The following is a 22,348-nucleotide window of genomic DNA, read 5'->3' as shown; positions in this document are numbered from 1 at the left end:
AATCTTTTGAAGTCTCTCATCTGGGTGGAATGTAGCCTCTCTTGAATGCTCTCTTTGACCCAGAGGTATGACAGTGCCTTGGAAAATGCCAAGAAAAGAGTAAATAGCAGAAAAATCAAGGGAAACTAAAGGAACCTTAAATCAGCAAGTAACCAACTAGGAGAAATGGGACAGAGCACATCAGCAGCAGAGCAGGATAATGATAGACTTGGAGAGACAGAATCAAAAGAGTCAACACAACATATTTGGGAATATCAAGGGACCTGCATGAGACTGGAATATAGAACATCCAAGGATATAAAACTATTTTCTTAAAGTAACTAAATAAATATGACTTAATATTATCTGGAGTTTATGCTCATTTTACATGTAAAATTCAAATTCAAGAATCTATTTATGAGTTAGCCAATTTCTGGATTGACGGAGTATAACATCTAATTTTTAATGTCTTTATCCTACTCCAAAATAACAATAATGTAAATATTTCTTATAAAAGGCACATAATTCTCCCCATCCATTTTCCCCCAAATCTCAATGATATGAATATAGTAATTATATAATAATGCTCAATAAATAATTTGCTTTATATGTATATATATATGCCATTTTAATTTTCAAATCTGTATAGTTTTCCTTACCAGGACTGTAACCCTCTGATTTATTTCCCTCAAACACATCTTTTTAATTTTTCTTCAATCCTAAACAGGCTTCCTGATTCCAATCTATGAATCAGTTGGTACAAAATAAATATTTTGGAAGCATTTGCAGTATAAAAATAAGGGTTTCTATGCATTATTTTTTCTGATAAATTCTATTATAAAATTATAATGGATCTATTATAAAATTAACTAAAGATACATTTTTTTTCTTCTAGGGTATCTTCTAAGTGTATCTTGTAAGGAAATAGACATACATCTGGTATGAGAATAAAGCACAATTATATGAATTTTCCCCAAAAATCTTTAAACAAAAGTTAAATATAAGTTAAATAGATAAAAGTTAAATATAGCTTATAAAATAAGTTACAACCTACTTTCTACATAATTGGCTCACTTCAAGGAAGAAGAAATAGAAGTAGAGTGTGAGATTCTTGTCTTTGAAGAGCATTCAAGTCTTATTAGGAAAAAGACAATTCTCTGCAGAGTATTCAAATTGTATTTAATTGTGGAGGCTAATGTAATGTAAAATATTTTGATATCTAAGATAACTCTTAAGAGTATGAGAGGTGACTATAATATTTATCAAATATACTATGACCATTTTGATTAAACGGTAAAGGGAGACGTTTTATTGATGACATAGTGAAAAAGGCAACTATTTATTACCCTGTGACAATATACAAAAAACAAATCTTGGAAAACCTAAGTAGATCATTCTCCTATTAATGGAGCCAAGATTTTTTTGCTTCATAGCACTGTAACTGTCACTCTGGTTTTCTTATGAGAACAATTGTAGCGCATATAATCTCAAAAGTGTTTATTCACCAAGGCAGCCTATAATGGAGATAGAAAAGGGAGATAAAAGAGATTGGATATTGTCTTGTTTTTCTTTCACTCATTTTTTTCTACTGATAATTTCTATTTTGAATATATATGTTATATCTGTGATTCCTATACATCTGTGATGGCTTATAGTGCACATTTTAGCCAGGATTTCTGGCATGCATGATCTCATCCATCTCTAAAAATCACCTGATTCTCTTGGTCCAAACAGGAAGGAGAATCAGTATCACATACACATGCTGCTTTATTTAATTCTCTTGAATATAAACTCTGTAATAAAAATCTTTCTGCTCATTCCTGACTTGTGACCCTCATTAACAGTTACAATGCACTTCTCAAATCAAGTTGTCAGTAATAGGGTTTTATTGGTTGTTGTTTGGTTGGGTTTGGGGCCCACACCTGGATGTGCTTACAGGTTACTCTGGGTTTTGACTCAGGAATCATTCCTGGTGTGTGTGAAGAAATAAGTGGGATTAATTCTTAGTTGGCAGTGGGAAAAGTAACTGCTCTCTATCCACTATATGATTTCTTCAGCCCCTGATCTGTACTGTTTGACTGAATGAATAAATAATGTACAGAATAATGTAAGTATGGAGAATAACTATTGTTTCCCTTGCCTACCTGCAGTAAATGTCTACAAAGAAGTAGTCCTAACTTATATGTCACAGTTGCTTCCCTTATATACTTTTCCTAGTGAATATTTAATATAATTAATATTTAGTATAAATTCATGGGAAATTTTGAATTTCCTAGAATTAACTAGAATCTTGTTTTCTATTCAACAGCACATCTGTGTTTCTCCCTTCATTTCACAAAGTAATCAAAAAAGTATTTTCTGACCACCATGTGCCAGTTAGTTACTGGTACTATGTACCAATTACTATTCTATATGCTTGGGGACTTAGCATTGAACAAAAGCTTCTAAATCCTCTGACCTTTCCATTTTCCTTTCTGATATTTGTTCATTTCCTATTGTATAGCAGGTGCCTGAATCGTGCAAGTCTCTGGTGAATTCATAATGATGAGATGTAATCTTCACCTTCCACAAAATTATACTTTACTAGAGACACTTTTAAAAATACTAGTGGTTATTCAAGGAAGAGAAGGAATAGGGAAGGCATAAATCTATAAATAAAGGTTAAAAGAAGACTATCCAGGGGTGTAAATCTCATTGTTAGACTCACAAACTGATGTTCTGATTTTGCTGTCTCTGCATTTTTTTAGAGTAAGAAAGGCTTTGTGAATAAGAAGAAAGTCAATATACTTTTGAAATGCTCTAAGTAAATCTAGTTGCCCAAGTTTTTCAAGGAAGCAACATGGGTTTTGCTGAAAGCAAATTAGGTTCGGGATTGCCTGTTTTGTGCAACACACTCTCCTTCAGCTTTTGTTCTTTTTAAGAATGGCCTAAGATCATATTTCATTTGTGCATCTCCTCCCCTTCAATTCCCTTATCCTTTGATTTCACAAAAGTTGGATATAACGCCACAGTTTTGTTCAAATTCAGAGAAACATACTCCAGTTAATATAACATACCAGAAGGCGAGATCGCCCTCTGCTAGTAAAGAAATGTTCCCAAAATGGCCTCTCAAATTTTGATCACTGGAAGGAAGATTTCCCCAGACACATATGAAACTCTCAAGAATAAGCACAAAAGACACGGTAGAGGCTTCATTTGCTGTAATCCAATCACAAGTGAATGGGTCTGAAGGCAAGGATTAAGAACAAGATGGGGGTCTGAGAGATAGACAGCACAGTGGGTTAGAGTGTTTGCCTTGCATGCATTTAACCTCTGTTCCATACCGGGCATCCCACGTGGTCCCCTGAGCCGGTCAGGAGTGATTACTGAGCTCAGAACCAGGGGTAACCCTTGAGTGATGCTGTGTGTGCGTGTGCATGCGTGTGCGTGTGCGTGTGTGTGTGTGTGTGTGTGTCCTCAAAAACAGTACAAGAAACAACAAAAGCAAGATAGATTTAATGGAGAAAAGCTTAGGGTCAGGGCCCTTCCACCTTCGTGGACTGAGAGAGCTGCCAATTTCTCCCAGTAAGATCATTTTTTATTAACCAGATTCAATCCATCTGAGGGTGGGGAGAGACTCCACATAGTTAACAAACAAAAGGACTTACTGCTAATCAAGCTAAGTGGATTTTTACTTCTCAAAGGAGCAGGTGAAGGGAAGAAGAAGCTAGGGCAAAGTCTCTGTTCTGGAGAAAACAGGGTGTGTGCTCTGTGTGTATAGTTACAAACATTCTCAAGTTAGATTCCACAAACACTTTTCAGAGTTGAAGGCTAATATAATTTAATTTTATACTAGCTAGTGCTACTAGATCATCTCCATTCCCAAGATATATACTACTGAGTTCAGACAAAATTTGTTAATGTTTTACTATTATCTATACTGCTTGAGATTCAGAGTCTTAGTTCATTCATTTGCAAAATCAAGAGATTCAGGTTGTAGGTGTTTCCTTTCTTCTCACAATATTAATAGGATGTGCCTATGTAGCACCACTGTCGGACACCAAGTCACCACAGGGTTTAAAATGCTGTCTGTCACCTATAAGAAACAAGATGCCTTATCTAAAGTCTTTGTCATTGGTTTTATCTGTAGAAGTTGAGTCAGTGTCTCTTGTTACTCCACCCTGGATTTACTTGTAGCGACCTGAAACCCACCCATTTCTGAGAGGGGTCTTGGGAACCGGATAGTAGGTGTAACCTTACCTGCGAGACCCTCCCATTCCTGGGAGGGGTCTTGGAAATGTTAGATAAGGCTTGGACCAAGGGAATTCGGCCCTTTTGGCTCCTTGCCCTTTTTGCGCTGCTGAGCGCTCTGGCTTCTGGGTTTTTGTGTTCTGGTCTTTGACCAGCATGGAGCCCAAAGGGAAGATGGCTAACAGGAAATAAGATGCAGGGCTAGCAAAATATTGCTGTGCTTGAAAGGTTATGAATAGGCCACACACACGTGGTGGCTAGGGCTTGAATAAAGTTGTTGCTTCCTGACGCCTGACTGTGAGTGAGTGATTTCACCTGGGCCTGGGACTCGCCGACTGCATGGAGGTTGCAGAGCCACGTGGATTGGGATGGCACGGAGAGAAATCCACCGCCATCCAGCCCCATCATTAATTATTTAACACAACAGTCTCTGTCTACAATCACTGCCTAGTTAAGGCTTGTAGGATTTCTCTCAGAGCTACTAGACTGTCCCCCTACCTTCTGTTTTTCACTCTGCTCAAAGGCAACCTCTAAGGAATGTCAAGGTTCTGTCTCGAAACCACAGAACTTCCTGTCTTCCTATTCAAACTAAGAGAATAAAATCTAAGTTCTCTCTTGCTTTCTTCTTACTTCCTTAGCATTCTTCAAGTTCAGCAAGATGGTCCTATTGGAATTCATCTACTTTTCCAATTACTGGTATTTACACACAAGCTCTACCTATAACAATAACATTTTAATCATTTTTTGTCTCCTTTGCTTGGTTAACTCCAGCTCATCAATTTAGGCTGACTTAAATTGGAGTAGGGGGACACACAATAGTGCTCAGGGCTTACTCCATGCATGTGTTAAGGAATCACTTCTGGTGTTAGCTCCAGACTTGACATCTGGCCCACAAAATCCAGTGGAGATGACACAATAATGCAAAAAGAAAGGGAGTTTATTCCAGCATGCTAGGGCTGCACCTCTCACAAGTGGCAACCCCTAGACTGGCTTACAGGCCATTTTTATATGGGTATAGGGGCATCAAGCTAGGGGTCAAACTACAAATTCTCAGTGCAGGTTGTGTCAGCCAGGTTTAGTTGACTTTTAAATCTATAGGGCTCTTGGTAGATATTTCATCAGACAAATTTTTACACTTGGCAACATTTTCTGATATAAGTCTAGAGAAAATCAACCATGTCCAGACCCTCCAGGCCCAGGATGCACCTCAGATACCCCTCCAGGCCATATCTTTATCAGGCCCCATCTGCCTTCTTGGTGTTTCTGAATATGTGCTCTTATGAGCCAGTTCCAGAAACTGGCCCCATTCTGGGTCAAGTTCTTCTGTCACACATCTGAAGCCTATCATGGATGAGGTTATGTCTATAGAAAAGCGAGGTTACAAAAGCAAGTAGTTGGGGCCAGAGAGATAGCATGGAGGTAAGGCATTTGCCTTGTATGCAGAAGGACGGTGGTTCGGGTTCGAATCCCAGCATCCCATATGGTCCTCCGAGCCTGCCAGGAGTGATTTCTGAGCAAAGAGCCAGGAGTAACCCCGGAACGCTGCCAGGTGTGACCCCCCCTCAAAAGAAAAGCAAAAACAAAACAAAACAAACAAGCAAGTAGTTAATCAATCCTAAACCAAACTTATGCAGAAGCAGGGCTACAGAAGCAGATATTCCTTTTAAACACTGACAAACTTCAGTGATCATATGGATTGAATACAGTGTCTAGCCTCTGACTTCAGTTATTTTTTACTATTACCTAATGCCAAAACCACCAGCCCTCTCAAAGCAATATGTGTATATACTGATTATTTTGTTTAATTTACTGTGATATAATTATCTTTGCTTGTTTGCTACACTATTAGTCTTCAATGACATATGTTCTTCTTAGTATCACCATCATGATGGGATTAATACTTTATTTGTATAATAAAGTATGTTTACATGAGTCTAATTAAAATGTTGTACTCATACCTTGTTGTTTAAATATAAATTAATGATTCCTAGTGTTGGTATGGTGAGGTCTTTCTCAGCTCGCCCTGGTGCCTGTAGCCCCTTTTCCCAGTGGGTCTGTTGGTTGCAGAGCAATGGCGGAGAAATTCACTAAAATAGTCAGATGAAGTTTCAGGAGAAATCCAGCTTTATGTCAAGGCCCAAACCACCATGTGCCACATGAATTCTAAGCTAGCAGCCTCTTTCCTGGTGCTCATCTTTCATCATAGCTGCATATTCTCTCTCTCTCTCTCTCTCTCTCTCTCTCTCTCTCTCTCTCTCTCTCTCTCTCTCTCCTCTCTCTCCTCTCTCTCCTCTCCTCCTCTTCCTCTCTCTCCTCTCTCTCTCTCCTTCTCTCTTCTCTCCTCTCTCTCTCTTCTCTCTCCCTCCCTCTCTTCCTCTCTCTTCTCTCTCTTCTCTCTTCTTCTCTTCTCTCTCTTCTCTCTCTTCTCTCTCTCTCTCTCTCTCTCTTCTCTCCCCCCCATCTCTCTCCCCCCTCCCCCTCCCACCAGACTCTCTATTATCCTCTATCCCAAACAACAGCCCCTCTCAGGTGTGGGTGAGACTGACCATCCAGGTAAGATTAGCATATGGAATTGGAGGAGTGGTAACATTTTTAGGTTTTGTCTTAAAATAAAAGAAAAAAAAATGAGATTTCCTGTTCTCCACCAAAGGTGGGAACTCTAATATTACCCCCCCAAAAAAAACAAGTTTAAAGTATATACTTAAAATATCAGTCTTTTTCATAAACATTTGAACTTTTCTGCAAATACAATTGTAGTTTGAAATTCTTAACACTATTTCTCCCTAGCATTATAAGTCTGGAACATCCTAGTTCCTTTCAATAAACTTCCCTAAACAAAATTACGAGAACATTTCTGCAGAAAATACAATATGAAAATAGACTGATACATAAATATATACAATAAGACATCATAGCAATTGGGAAATATTCATTAGGAAAATCTCTATAAAACACATTTTAACCAGCAAGACAATGACTGATGCAAATAGGATTAAGAGATTAACCTGTTGAGATACAGTGAAGATATAGGAGGCCCTTAAAAACAGTTTTTCTTTTTGAGCTTAGCTGAGCTTTTGTTCTCCATCTACTTTTTCTTCAGTAAGTTCAGACACTGGCGAGCTGTGGCAACTTCCTCTACAGAATCCAGGGCTGGAGCTGCCACCTCTCTGCCCCTTGGGTCAGATCATGGTGGAGGAGGTGCCTGCCCACAGGAAGCACAGCTCAGCCCCTGAGCATCTGGGAGTTGGCAGCAGCTGAGGTTGTTTGAGCAGGAATCTGGGTTGGAAGCTGTTGGCCATTCCGATACCAGTCCGCCATCAATGGAGCCTTTTTTCCTGGCTTTTGTCCAATTAGCAGCCTCTATAAGTTTCTGCATATTGGGAGGCTGAGGTCCTCAGAAAAAGCACTTTTTGTAGAAGAAAAGTCGTGTGCCTCGGCCTTTGGGGAGCTGCTCCAAGCTTTCAGCTTTCTTCGCTTTACTGCCCGCTCTTCCACCTGAAGGGGTCTCTGCCATGATCTGATCAGGCGCGATGTGGTCCAATCTTTTGGGCTTTCCATTCTCATTCTAACTGAAGAGAGCCAAGAGTATCCACAGGGCCAGGGCACTTACCATTGCAGAGGTCTTCTGCTTGGTTCTAGGGTCAAGTTTCTATATGGACCACCAGTTGTTGTTTACATATAAATTAAGAGTCCTAGAATTGGTGTGATGGGGCCTTTCTTGACTTGGTTCAGCGCCTGCAATCTCCTTTGCCCAGCAGGTCTGCAGGTTGCAGGGTAATGACGGAGAAATGATTTCAAAGGCAATCAGAAGAAAATTTAGGAGAAATCCAGCTTTATTACAAGGCCCTAACCACCATGTGCAAAGCAGCGTCTTTCCTGCTGCCTTCATATCTTAGCTGTGTATGCTCTCCCTCTCTATCCCTTCCTCAATCTCTCTATTATCCTCTATCCCAAACTACAGCCCCTCCCAGGTGTTGAATGGGTCTGACCATCCAGGTAACATTAGCATATGGAATTGGAGGAAAGGTAACGATATCTTTTTGATATCCCTAAGATTCTTCCTATACCCATATGAGTTCCCTTTTCTCCAGACCCCTGTTATCTCATTCTGAAGCAAAAAAAGCAGAGTCCAGATATCAGGAACTATTTTATATGGGCCCATATCTAAAGACTAAAATAAAAATAACACTGGAAGGGGCCAGAGAAATAGCATTGAGGTAAAGTGTTTGCCTTTCATGTAAAAGGTCATTGGTTCTAATCCCGGCGTCCCATATGCTCCCCCGTGCCTGCCAGGGGCGATTTCTGAACATGGAGCCAGGAGTAACCACTGAGTGTTGCCGGGTGTGACCCAAAAAAATCAAAAGAAAGAAAGAAAGAACACTGGATTATATTAGTATGGCCACCCTATTTGTTAAACACCAGCCTAGGAGTTCCTGGATGAATAAAATTTCCTCAGTAATCCAGGACAGATGCATTAAACTAGAGGTGCCCATGCTACTTTCCTTGCTAATAATCTTTCTATTGTTCTCAATGTCTATAGAACAAGATTCAAACTCTGCCTGAAAGCCCATGCCTATCTTAATATCTCCCCATCACAGTTCTCTCTCCTTTTCTTCCTCTCTTCTTCTATATAAACTCTGCCTCTTTTCAAAGTCTGCACTAGTACTTCAATTTCTTTGCATAAAATATGACTTTTTCAAAATAAAAAGCTTTATTATCACTTAAAAATAATAGTAGCTATACTTTAGGTCTCAGCACTGAATGACTCCATTAAAGTCAAAAATAGTCATTTCTTCTTTTAAATACGATGGCACTTATGCTCTGTACTTCTTAGTTAACATTATGTACTTAACCCTTGCATAGTTTTTTTATGGCTATAAAACTGCCTTATGTTTTTAATACTCTTTTCAGATAATATCTATAATCAAATTGGCAGCTCTATAGGTCAGTATCATGTCCTTAAACATTGTCAAAGGTTCCAAACCTTGTCTATTGCAATGAAGATAATATACAGTTGCTAATAGTAGCAATAACCCCATTTTCATATTCTACAGAAAGGAAAATAGTATAAAAATTCAGATCAAAGCTTTACATATAATTTTAGGTGAGTTCTTTTCATCTATGTCTCTTTGCTAGACTATCATTTCTAGTAATAAACTCTCTTGACATGGTCAGGAAGTAAAAACTTCAATGTATCAGGTTCACTAATAAACCAGTACCAAGAGGTCATATCTCTTGCTGAGTCAATCATGGAATAAGATTTGGGAGGGGGCCAGAGAGGTGGCGCTAGTGGTAAGGTATCTGCCTTGCAAGCTCTAGCCAAGGAAGGACCGCAGTTCAATCCCCCGGCGTCCCATATGGTCCCCCCAAGCAAGGGGCAATTTCTGAGTGCTTAGCCAGGAGTAACCCCTGAGCATCAAATGGGTGTGGCCCCCCAAAAAAAAGATTTGGGAGGAAGACTGACCCTCTATTAATCAATCACACAAGACCTTTTTTGATAATATATCAGTGGTCAACAGTTGTCAGGAAGTTGGTATTTGGAAAGTACAACAAATGATAACAGAATGTTCTCAAAGATACACAGAATAAAATGGCAACAATGGAAGTAGTTCAGAACCATGGCTAAACCCAAAATTTGGTGACAACTATATATCTATTTAAATATTACTCCTATCAGGTTCTTGGAAAAATAATCTTTAACTGAAGGAATCTTGCTTTCTTCATTATATTTGTTATAAAAAAAACTTAAATGATGTATGCAAGCGTTGATTTTCTATAAGTAGTTTTGGGTTGCAATTATGGATAGTGAAAGTAAAATCATGTTCTTATTAATTGACGGTTTTAGTACAAGTACAGACAATATTTGAAATTCAGACTAGTTGACAAGCAGTGAGCTTCCAAAAGCAACAACTCTTCATCATTGCTAGATGCTGCAAGAACAGGCATAGCAAGAACCCCAATAATAATAGAAATCTAGAACTACAATCAAGGTAGAAATATAGCAACTATATTTGTTACTAACTTTAAGCTATTAGGATTAGGGGAGAAGTCACAGGAACAGATATTTACAAATGTCAGTAGACCAAAGGGTAACTTCTTCAATGTTAAATTAACAACAAAAAGCACTCCCCACCCTGCCCCTTGCCATATTTCTGGCAATAAGATGGCCCAGCTCTACTACTAAGCTCCAATAGTAAATTAGGGCTATTGACTCTTCCCAGGTAGACTGATCTGTACTGACTGCTCTGGGGCCTTAACCTAATGGGAGTGGACAGATTTCCCCCTTCTACCTGAAGTAACAGCAACCACTAGCCATACCCAATGCTCTCTAACAGGGCCCAGCTCCACAACTAAACCTTGTCAAACTGGCACACTACCAAATTTGTTGCAGATCTATAAATCTTAGATTACAGTAATGTGGCATCTCAAATTTTCATACTAAGTGTCACCCCACTAGAATCACAACAAATCTTATGGGAAAGTCGCTCAATGAGCTTAAGCAGTAACACAAGGCTCAGCTAGCACCAACCATAGCTGCCCAGTAAATCCTTAGACATTGACTTTAATAATACGATTGAGGGATATAATAATTATTACAACTTGACCCTAATTGATCTAAGTATTGATAATTCTATTTGGCCTTGCTTTATATTTTCTTTTACATCTTTAATAATTCCATTACCATTTAGTTGTAACAATTAACATAAAGTAATTTTGTGCATTACAAGGAAGGGGTCAGGCTTGGGGATGAATGGGAAACTGGAGACAAAGGTAGTGCATGTTGGAACATTGAATGCCAGAAAAACCCGTATTAAAAACAACTTTGTAAACCACAGTGTTTATACAAAGAAATTTAAAAACAACAACAAAAATCAACAAGGGAAATACATGAAATCCAGAGCCCATAGATCCCTGATGAATATCTCATGTCTAGGATTAACAGAGTTGGTAAAGATGATAACCAAAGCAAAGTGTAAACAAAAGATATTGAGTACTATATATAGGAAAATTGAATCAATAGAAGATATGCATATATATATTAATGTTATGTAATATATTGCATAAGTATATCTGCATATATCAAAAAAATTGTCTGATTATTATAGAAACTGGGATGACTTAATATCTACAAATGGCACGCTAGAGGCCAGGGAGAGGGGATAGTATCATTCCAGTCAGTCCTGAGGCTCAAGAATGAGAACCACTAGTGTAAAGGACCATAATTTCCAAGGATGAGTTTGAAGGCAGAACACTGACATTTGAATTCAGACAGTCTAAGACAGAAAACAGATTTTCTTGACTCAGTGTTTTTGTTCAACTTATTCAAAAGGTCATTCAGATCCAAAACTACCTCCCGGGACCAGAGTGATAGCACAGCAAGTAGGGGGTTTGCCTTGCACTTGGCCAGCCAGGTTCAATCCCCAGCATACCATACGGTCCCTTGATCCTGCAGGAATAACCCCTGAGTGCTACAAGGTATGACCAAAAAAACAAGAATAAAACAAAAAAACACCCTCCCCTCACAATCGCCTACATTTAGTAGATATTTTGTACAGCCTTAATTGGTAGATAGATTCCTCTAGTTTATACTGGATAGTAGTCTTGCCATTAGAAGTTCAATAATAATGGGAATTTTCTGTGTCATTTATAAAAGCATGGCTATTGAGCACATAAAAGTTGCCTTTTATAACTAGGAAACTTTTTGTTTGTTTTGTTTGTTTGTTTGTTTGTTTTGGGGGGCCACACCTCTCAGTACTCAGGGATTACTCCTGACTCTGCACTGAGAAATCACTCCTGATTGTCTCAGGAGACCATGCAGAGGTCCTCAAACTTTTTATACAGGGGGCCAGTTCACTGTCCTTCAGACTGTTGGAGGGCCAGATTATAGTAAAAACAAAAATTATGAACAAATTTCTATGCATACTGCATATATCTTATTTAGAAGTGAAGAAACAAAATGGGAATAAATACAATATGTGGCCCGCGGGTCTTAGTTTGAGGACCATTGCATGGGATGCCAGAGATCAAACCTGGATCAACTGCTTGCAAAGCAAATGCCCTACCTGCTCTGCTATATGTCTGGCCCAAGAAACTGTATTTTAAATTCTAGGTTATTTAAATATAAATAACTACTTAAGGCTATTGGCTATAGGGTTGGACAACATAGACTAGGGAAAGAAAAAAAAGGAATAAATAACCCCCAAAGAAATATAGAATTATGAGGACTCTATAGGGAAAAGGTAAGTTTCTGGCTGGGGGATCATACTGCTAAAAATGCAGAGTAGTGAGAGAAGGCTTCACTGGAAGAACTAAAATATTTAAGCTGAAGCTTCAAGAAGCAATCATAAGAAGGAGCAGTTAAATGAGAAATCTAAGGAATGGGAAGACCCAGCAAGGATGAACCCTAGACACAAATCCCAAGATAGAAAATGTCACGTTTGCCTGTAGCAATAGAATACTCGACCAAAGGTTGATTGTCACTATTTTATTTTTATATAGGATTTTAGAAATATGTGTAAAATATATGTATAATTTATATAAAATTTTATAAGTATATATAAATATATATGAGAGTGGTAGACCATCATGGGAACTTGATTTTATTTAAAGTAATTTCTGTTTGCATTTCCCAAAGGATTATTGTGACTGATTACTGCAAGCCTGTAAAAAATGTTTTCTTTGTGATGTATGTTTGTGTTTGCTTAAACAAATTTTTAGTTTGGCTCTCTTCCCAATCAGAACATAATCTCTTTAACATTAGTCTCTATTTGTATTCAAAAGGAGTGTATGCTTGGCATTAATATTTATCTATGTATATCCACATGTTCCTGAGCTTTAAGTACAGAAAGAAGGAACTTGCCCTCTTTGGTATATTGGCAGTAGGGACAGAGCCTATAATTGAAATGACCCAACAGATATCTTTCTAAAAAAGTATTTAAACCAACTACCTAAATGAAATAAATAACTGCATACGTAGACCTAAAAATTAATCTCACTCTTGAGAGAGATTTATTTCTGATTGTAGACGAAATGTAAAGGAGGGCCTGAAACCAGTTCAAAGTCAACCCTGAAACTGACTAATGTCAAAAACAGGGTCTCAGAGAAGGTTTAAAGCACTGGGGTTGATTAATTAACCTAGGGAAGAGAAGATTAATAAGTTATTGTGACGATATCGAATGGCTATTTAAAGAATAAGGTCTAGTTGGATTGTATTATTACGAGAGAGAGGAGAGAAAGAGAGAGAGAGAGAGAGAGAGAGAGAGAGAGAGAGAGAGAGAGAGAGAGAGAGAGAGAGAGAGAGAGAGAGAATGTTAAAGCCAGCAGACTAAAACTGCACAAGATGCTATTTATGACTGTGAAACTCTGGAATCAGTGAGGAAAGCAGAGCAATGTCCTTCTGTGGAGGTCTTTAAAACAGAATAGATTCTCATCAGTCTCATTTGAAAGGTTTAAGTGTGATTCTGCCTAAAGGCAAGGTGATGAACGGAATGACTTTTCAAGGTCCCAGCTAGCTGCCCAGATGAGACACAGCTGATTGTATGCTGTGGTTTTCTTTTGTTTACCCATATCTTATTGTTTTACACCACCATGTGGCCACACTGAGTAGAAACGTTGTTAATTTCTAATCTAAAAATGTTCCCTGAAAAACATCAGTAGTGCTTCTCAGACCCTTAGAATTACAATCTTTTTAAAAACTTTTGTGTAAGACCAACTGACATAAATATGCTTATAACTCTTTTAAAGTATTAACTTGGGGAAAAATTGGCACTATATCATTAATAATGACAAAATTAATTATTTAATTGTGCATTTCTTATTTTATAGAAATAAGATTTGATTAACAGTAAACTAAGTTTATGACATAAAATTGTTTGTTTTAGACACAAATCTAAATGTCATACTCTGACCCTTTTATACATAACAGATATGCAAATTAACTAAATATGATTTTAGAAACCATTTTTAAAAACCAAATAGAGAAGCCAAAGAAGAGTAGATTTGTTAACAGTGAAGCAGTCATTGTTGACATTTGACAAATAAGATAATGTGTAAAATTATGTTTTAGATTCGGTATATTAGGAAAATGTATTTCCCTTGTAGTTCCCCTCCCCAGATTTATACAATAAGTATGTTAATATCCATTAGCATTTATTAAACTCTTAAAAGAGATAAATGCTGCATAGGTTTAAAACTTTGGACAAATTAAGTCGACAAGCCCATCTTGTTACTCTAGCCCCATGTCTCATCACTGACAAAAGCAATATATTAAATGTGAATAGTGAAGTAACTTCAGGTCCTAAACTGCTTATATTAGAATACCAGTAAGCTATGTAAGCCGGAGGGTCTTTGTATCAAGAAGTTAATTTTTTCAGTTTAAATAAATAAATCAGTAAGATAATGTTTAGTTGTTAAGTCGACTGAAAGTTCCTGTCTAACTACCACATTAGGCTCTTTCAGGACACTAGATATATAAAAATTAATAAAGCAGACAAAAATATTTTTAATTTGGACCTTGTTTCTGAGAGGTAAGTAGGTTTCCTGAAGACAATGAAATATATAAATATTTATTTATACAGGCATATTTTGTTTACAGTCAAGAAAAAGTAATAAATATTTGTGATTTTTCACGGATAGTCTTGAAGGGTAGTCAGAATGTGCTCACTAAAATAGTAACACCTGCTTAAGATCTTTTGTTTTGTTTTGTTTTTGTTTTTTTGGCCACACCTGACAGCACTTGGTGGTTACTCTGGCTCTGCGCTCAGAAATTATTCCTGGCAGGCCCAGGGGACCAGATGGGATGCTGGGATTCAAACCCACTCAGGTTGGCAGCAAGCAAGACAAATGCCTAACCTGCTGTGCTATTGCTCTGCTCCTCCACACACCCCCATCCCCGCTTAAGATCTGAAAGAAAAAAAGAGCAAAAGACTTGGATAGTATCTAAGAAAAGAACATTCCAGAACAGATCATGCTAATTATGAAATCCCGGAGGCCACAATGTACTTGTTCTTTTTGAGGTAATGCAGGGCAGACATTTCATCTGGAACAGATTAATTTGAAAATGAATTTAGAGAAGTAACATATGACCAGATGGCAAGTGGCTCAAATGCCACTTTAAGGATTGTTTTCTTTACTTTGAGTCAAATGGGAAGCTTTTGCGGTTTTAAACACAGGAATGACCTGCTTAGGAACACTAATTTTAATGAGATCATTCTTACTGTTATTATATTAGTTGTATGTCTGAGCAAGAAATAATTTAGGAAACTTTTACAAATAAGAGATGATAAGCATGATGGTAATAAAAGAGGAGTTAAGAAGGAGTAGGTTTTAATATAGGTTGAAGATGACCTAACAAAAAATTTGTCTTGGACTAGAGAATGAGAGAAGTTAATGATGACTCTAGAAAAAAGAATTTTACCTAAAAAATGATAGATAGAGAAGATTATCATATTCTGGGAAAGGAGGAAAGAACGATTAAGTCGTGTTTAGAAATATTAAACTAAAATGCCTGTTAACGCTAAACATATCTGTCAATACAATAACTTTTGTAAGAGTTTGGAGAACCAGAAGCTCTGGACTCAATAAATTTATCTATGTGTTTATAACACTGGTGATATTACCATAGATTTGAATATGGGAGAAAAATAAGGGTCCATGTTTCTTAAAGGTATGCCAATGTAAGAATTCAGAGAGATGATATTCCAGCAAAATAAAGTGAAAAGAACATCCAGTAAGAGAGCAGTTGTAGAAACCCAGAGGGAAGCTGGAAGAGGAAGCAAGCAATTGCATCATTTGCACATGTACATAATGACTGAGAATTAAAGTATTGTATTCAACAGCACAGAGATCATTAATAGTATTGACTAGAGCAATCTTGGGAAGTGATAGAAATAAGAATTTTTCTGAAGTGAGTTCAAGATACAACAGAAAGAGGGAAATTAGAGATAAAAAGTGCACAAAGCTTTTTCAAAGAGCTTGTGCTGAGAAGAAAAAAATTGTATGATGCTAACCAGAAGAGAAAAAGATCAAGAGAGGATTTGGCATGGTTTCTTCCAAGATGGTAGGGGTAAAAAAGCATTTCTGTATAGAGAAACAGTCCAATGTAAAAAGGGAAATTGGAAGTGAAAATAGAAACAAGAATTACTGAGCCATTTCTATACAGTAGACAAAATAGGATGAGATCTGCTACAGAATTGTAGGTTTTAGTATGTTCAAATTTCTGCTATGTAAAAGCACATTCCATGGTTTTTAGCATTTACTACAGACTCATATGTGACACATATTAAGTCCTCAACTGCGATTAAGGTTTTGTTCACATGATCTTACTATTCCCATAAGGCTATAATAGTATTTAAATTAACTTGAATAGAATGGTGACAAAAAAGATATTTAGAAGCAGTGTTGAATCACATTGGTTTAGAGGCAAACAAAGCTAAAGGAAAATAGAACAAATGATAAACAATTGTTCACATTCCATTTATAAGGTGAGTCTTCAAGAACTTGGATCCTTCAATACTCTTTGCAGAGACCTCAGAATAATTATTTTATTATCTTAGCCCTCTATACTCTATAAGTTCAGACTTATATGAAAACTCCTCTCTGTTTTCCTCACAAATATTTTCTGCTTTAATGTTATTTCCATGCTCTTTTCATGTTCTTTCACTGATTTTTATACTGATTCATAAAAACCAAGCTGTAGAGCAGAGCTATATAGGGAACCAGACAAGGATGGTGTGTGATAAAGACACAACTGTCATTTCCTTTTGGAAGAAAATGGAGTTGGAAGCAATTATAATCTGAAATTTTCTTTTAATAGAAATACAGCTCTATGCCTGTTATTAAAATAAATATATTATTTTTATGATAAAGATTTTTGCAAACATGTTGCCATACTTTTATTATTTAATACTAGGATATTTTTACTATTGTAATTGTGTATCACTGAGAGCAGATTACATGTCCCATTGAATCTTAATTCTCCATTCCCTTTCATATAAATTTTGAAATTTCTTCTATACAAAATTTTGAGATGTCCTTTTGAAAATGTCTTGAGTTTCCAGGTCTATAAAATCTTTATAGTGCAGTGGTAGCGGTAAGGCATTTGCTTTGCAGTGGCTGAGCCAGGACATACCTTGGTTTGATCCCTAGCATCCTATATGGTGCCCCACGCTTTTACCTAAACCAAGGGATCTAGGGTAAAAGATAACTTATCTTTTTTCTATGTTTCAAAATTATAAAAAGATTTATTCCCTACACTCTTCTCATGAATTTTAGTACAAGGTACAAAAGCCCATTGTCCTGAAGAGAGGACAGTAGATTGATATATTCCTAGTCAGGAGGGTGAGGATGTGGTACTATAATTTGAAAGTACCCAAACTAATAAATGACTCTTGACTGATAGTAGCTATATGTACTACCTGTTGTTCAATATATATATATATATATATATATATATATATATATATATATTAGAATTAGGCAAGCCAAACCAAATCAAGTTTGTCAGTGGGGCATTTTTGTAGTCTTATTGGATCACAGCCCAAATAACTTATTTACTTAACTTTCTGACAATATTGATTCCACAAATTTGAGTGTTATAAGACAATATGCTTACAACAGCTGAACTATTAACTTGCTGAAACTTTTCCTCCTCTAACTAATTAGTGGCTTTTAAAACAGTATTTTTAAAGTGTTTTTTAAACAGTGTTTTATGAGTCATACTTAAATATCCAAATGCTAATAGGAAGATGAATCAGAGTGTAAGATCAAGTCATTACTTAAGAATTCCAACTTCTATAAATTCAATGTGTGTTTTCCTTGCAAGGGAAATCTTTACAATTTTCATTGATGTTTTTCCAGGGCAAAGATTTGAATTTAGAGCTTCATGCATGTGAAACATACACTTTACCATGAAGTCACATTCCTAACCCTTCACCTATTTCTCAAATGCAGAAATTTTTCAAATAAATTTTTGTTAAGTGGCAACCACGTATATCAGATAAACTTCCTATTTGGCTTCCTTTTAGGAACATGAGAGGGAACATGAGTTGGGAGTTTTTCCAGGTGTTGTTATCAAAGTGAAATTGTTTGGAGTTTGCTGTCTCTCTCTAGTCTATGTATGCTTTTTGTAACTTATAATGTTTAATATTTCAAAACCTCACTCACTTTATCTTACTATGAAACTAGACCTTTTAATTACATAAAAAGATTCTTTAAAGATCAGTTATTTTTAAATTATTATCATTTACTTTGGTATGCCAGGGACAGCTTTCCAATACCACATGTCAGAAAAGAGAGATATTAAACTGAGTAATTAATGAGTCAAATAGTAGAAATTTTTTCATTTTTTTATTTTTAAAGTCCTGAGTTTTGTCTGTCTCAAGGAATAATCTAAACATTTTAATTCTCTTAACTGTGTGCCATTGTAAATTCATAGCTCCTGTATTTCAGACACCATATATTTAGGGGAAAATTTTTAATTTAATTTGCAATGATGTCAAGAAACAACATATATCTGCAGGCAAAGATAACACAAACATTCTGGGGTACACTGTGATAGCTCTACTTAAGTAAATAAACTTTTGGTATTAGTGATTAGGTACACAGGATTATTATATGTTTAATTGGATAACGTGACAATTTGGAATTACTTTTAGTCACATTTAATTGGATTTGGAATCTCTGAGGAAAAGCAATAGAGAGGGCTAACAGAAAAACAGTCATAAAAGTAAACTGTTTTTCCAAAGGGTGTTAAGCAATGAATTAATATCCATTGCACAATAGTTTTAAATATCCCCTCAGCTTAATAAGACTAGGGGAGTACTTGTATATACTAGATGCTGAAACCAATTCAATTAAACCCTAAGTTCGGAGGAGGGAAGTTTTGTTGAATTGTACATTTTTTATTTTTTATTTTAAGAAGGTTATCTAAATCAGAACTGAATATTCTTTAATTCAGGTGAAGTATGATATAGTCTTAATATCACCACAGTAGCTAACTGAACATGCTAGATGTCAAAGCAGTTTAGAGAACATAAAATATGTTAATCTGTAAGTGTTCTGAAGTTTAGTGGGCAATAATCAAAACAAAACATTCTCTTATAGTATTTAAATATTCTTGTATAGTACAAACAGAAAAAATCCTATAGAAGATAAATGGCTTGTTACTTTTTATAAAAGGTTAGTTTAGTTATTCAAAGAAACCCCAATTTTTGTTTTTTTAATATGTGCCTTATGCTTTGCTTAATGCATCTTATTAGTCAAATTCATACATTACATAATTTTCAGTACTTACATTATTTTCTGTCATGGTTTTTCTTATGTCCTATAAAAATATTTTTAATTTAATTTTGTTCTTAGGAGTGCCATGATTGCTGACTACATGTTCTGGCTTTGTGGAGGAACTGAATATGGTATAAGCAAGCTCATCAAACTGTATTGGCAGGTAAAAATTGATGTCCCAACTAGAGAAGACGAGTCTGTCTCATTTTAGAAATGCAATGGATTGGTGTTTAAAAGACTGCTGAAAAGGGTAGCTCTGGGTTTATCAATCAAAAGGACACTTCGTAGTAGTAATGTATTTATAATGAAGTAGATTTTCTAAGACTAATCTTGAGGGAAAAACTCAAGATAGTTAACTTTTGCCCATTCTTCAGTTTTATAACCCAATATAAATTTTAGGCAACCCTCCTTCAGGAGCTATTTTATCTGGCATGCTGCTACAGTGGACATGATCCTTTACAATGTGACCATTATATTTTCATAATTTTTATTGATCTGTGATCCATAAAAACAAATTTTAAAAATATTATTGATTACATAATAGAGAAAAATGCAAAGGCCACTTATATGTGTTAATATATATAATAGTATTTGGAGCAATTAACCAATATTTAGCTGAAGATCTTTTTTGTTTATTCATTTTTCAAAATAAAAGCAAAAAGTTGTGCAAAATATAGATTCAATATGTTAAAATTAAAGGAGAATTTAGAATGTACTATCTCAATCTCTTTTTTTTTGCCCAGGGTGCTCAGGTGTTACTCATGGCTTTGCACTCAGGAATCACTCCTATTGGGCTTGGGGGACCATATGGGATTTTGGGGATTGAACCCCAATCAGCCAAGTGCAGAGCAACTGCCCTACTAGCTATACTATTGCTCTAGCCTCCTAAGTCTGACTCTGAAATTATAGATCATTATTAAAGATTCCACAGACCAAATAATTTTCCAAGAATTGAACCTATATCAGCTATGTGCAAGGCCAGCACCCTACCTACTGTACTACTTCTCTGGCCCCTAAAATCTTATAATACTTAAAAATGAGCCACAAATTTCAGCTACTTCATTCATTTCTTCTCCCCAGACTGTTTTTGCTAAAGTATTTCAATATGGTTATATTTAATTGGATATGAAACTTTTTATCAGCTGATAGAATCTGCTGGATACCTAATATTACTAAAGTAGTAAGTAATCAACAGTACTTTATGCTGCCTATTTTTCTAGGTTACACTGTTGTATCATGAACTAAATTTCCTATCTCTGATCTATATCATCTTCATCAGACAGTGAACTATTTTATTTACAACGTAATACTCTAATAGTGTTCCGTATAATCTTTGGAGCTCAGTATACCTACTATAAAATAACCAGTTTAAGCTATTTCTACTGTACTTCAGACCTGTGATTACCTTTAAAAATTTACCTTCAGTTGGACAATGTTTTCATCTCAGAAAAATTAGACTTATGATTAAATTTAAGAATTTAAATAGGGGCCTGAGAGGTGGCGCTAGAGGTAAGGCGTCTGCCTTGTAAACGCTAGCCAAGGAAGGACCGCGGTTCTATCCCCCGGCGTCCCATATGGTCCCCCCAAGCTAGGGGCAATTTCTGAGAGCTTAGCCAGGAGCAACTTCTGAGCATCAAACAGGTGTGGCCAAAAAATCAAAAATAAATAAATAAACAAATAATTTAAATAGTAGTTAATTAATAATAGTAATTTATACAATAGTAGTTATTTATAGTCAGATTATTAAATAGTTATAAAGAATTACTAATTTTGAAAATAAATTATCTGATCTATAAATAAATGAAAAAGATTTCTAGAGAGAAGTGATAAAGAGGCTGCATCAGAAGGTTGATCATCTTCAGCAGACCTGGCATATATAAGGACCTAAATAATGTTTGCCTTAAATTATTTATTGATTAAGCAAACAAATATTATATGTAGTGTGTTTCTACACTAAACAAGAAAAAAGTGATAAAATATTGGTTCAACCTAGATCATATTTTTAAAATATATTTGTTATTAATGTTTTTTTTTCATATAGCACTTGCATTCCACTTAACATTATCTCACTCAGAAAGCAATCTCCATGTAATAACACGTGAATATTTTCTATCTGAAAAATGATCAAACAAATACTATTATCTTACTATCGTGCCTTAATAAAATATAAGAAGTATATATATATATACTTCTTATATTTTATATATTTTATATTTTATATATTATATATATATATTATCTTTGTCTTCGTTAATGTGAAGCCTCTTATTATACTGGAAGAACCATGGTCTGGAATTCAAGTCTGATTCAGTCCAAGTTCTTAAACCAAACTATTATCTAACCTAAGGCAAGTTAGTGTCTAAAGTAAGGAAACAGATGACCGACATTAAATGTTTGAGAAAGCCTCTTATTAAAGATGATTCTAGCTATAAAATTGCTTAAGTTTAGAAACATGCAAAAATAAAGTGTTTAAGAAATAAAAGTGACATAGTTAGAAATTGTCTTTTACAGAAAAGTAGAATCAACCAAACCCTTCTTTCTGCTGAGCACCAGTATCTTCAGACCACATGATTTTCCTATCAGTTATATTCTTTGTTTCAATAACCAGTTGCTCTATAGTCTTACTTCAAAGAATGATTTTTTCCTACAATACCCAAAACTTTTTTCTGTCTTAAATCAGAAGCTTTTGACTATTACCATGGAATGTCCAAGTCATTCCTTCCTTTCAGGAGGAAAGTCATTGCTCAGTGTTCTATACCAATTATAATATTCCGGAGCAATAGCACAGTGGTAGGGCATGTGCCTTCTTTGCAGCTGACCCAGGATGGACCTGGGTTCGATCCCTGGTTTCCCATACAGT

At 35.9% G+C, this 22,348-nt stretch overlaps 1 protein-coding gene across 1 annotated transcript in view; it reads left to right on the top strand.

Moving 5' to 3' along the window:
- Positions 1-22,348, top strand: part of SPATA16 (spermatogenesis associated 16) — a 278,777-nt gene that overhangs the window by 111,035 nt on the left and 145,394 nt on the right. The window contains exon 4 of the mRNA XM_049775243.1: positions 19,567-19,651. Coding sequence (XP_049631200.1) covers positions 19,567-19,651 — 85 coding nt within the window. The remainder of the gene's footprint in view (positions 1-19,566; positions 19,652-22,348) is intronic.

The sequence above is a fragment of the Suncus etruscus genome, chromosome 6, assembly GCF_024139225.1.
Source record: "Suncus etruscus isolate mSunEtr1 chromosome 6, mSunEtr1.pri.cur, whole genome shotgun sequence".
Taxonomy (NCBI): Eukaryota; Metazoa; Chordata; class Mammalia; order Eulipotyphla; family Soricidae; genus Suncus; species Suncus etruscus.
Note: the sequence above shows the minus strand (reverse complement) of the source record. Positions and strands in the feature narration are given on the sequence as shown.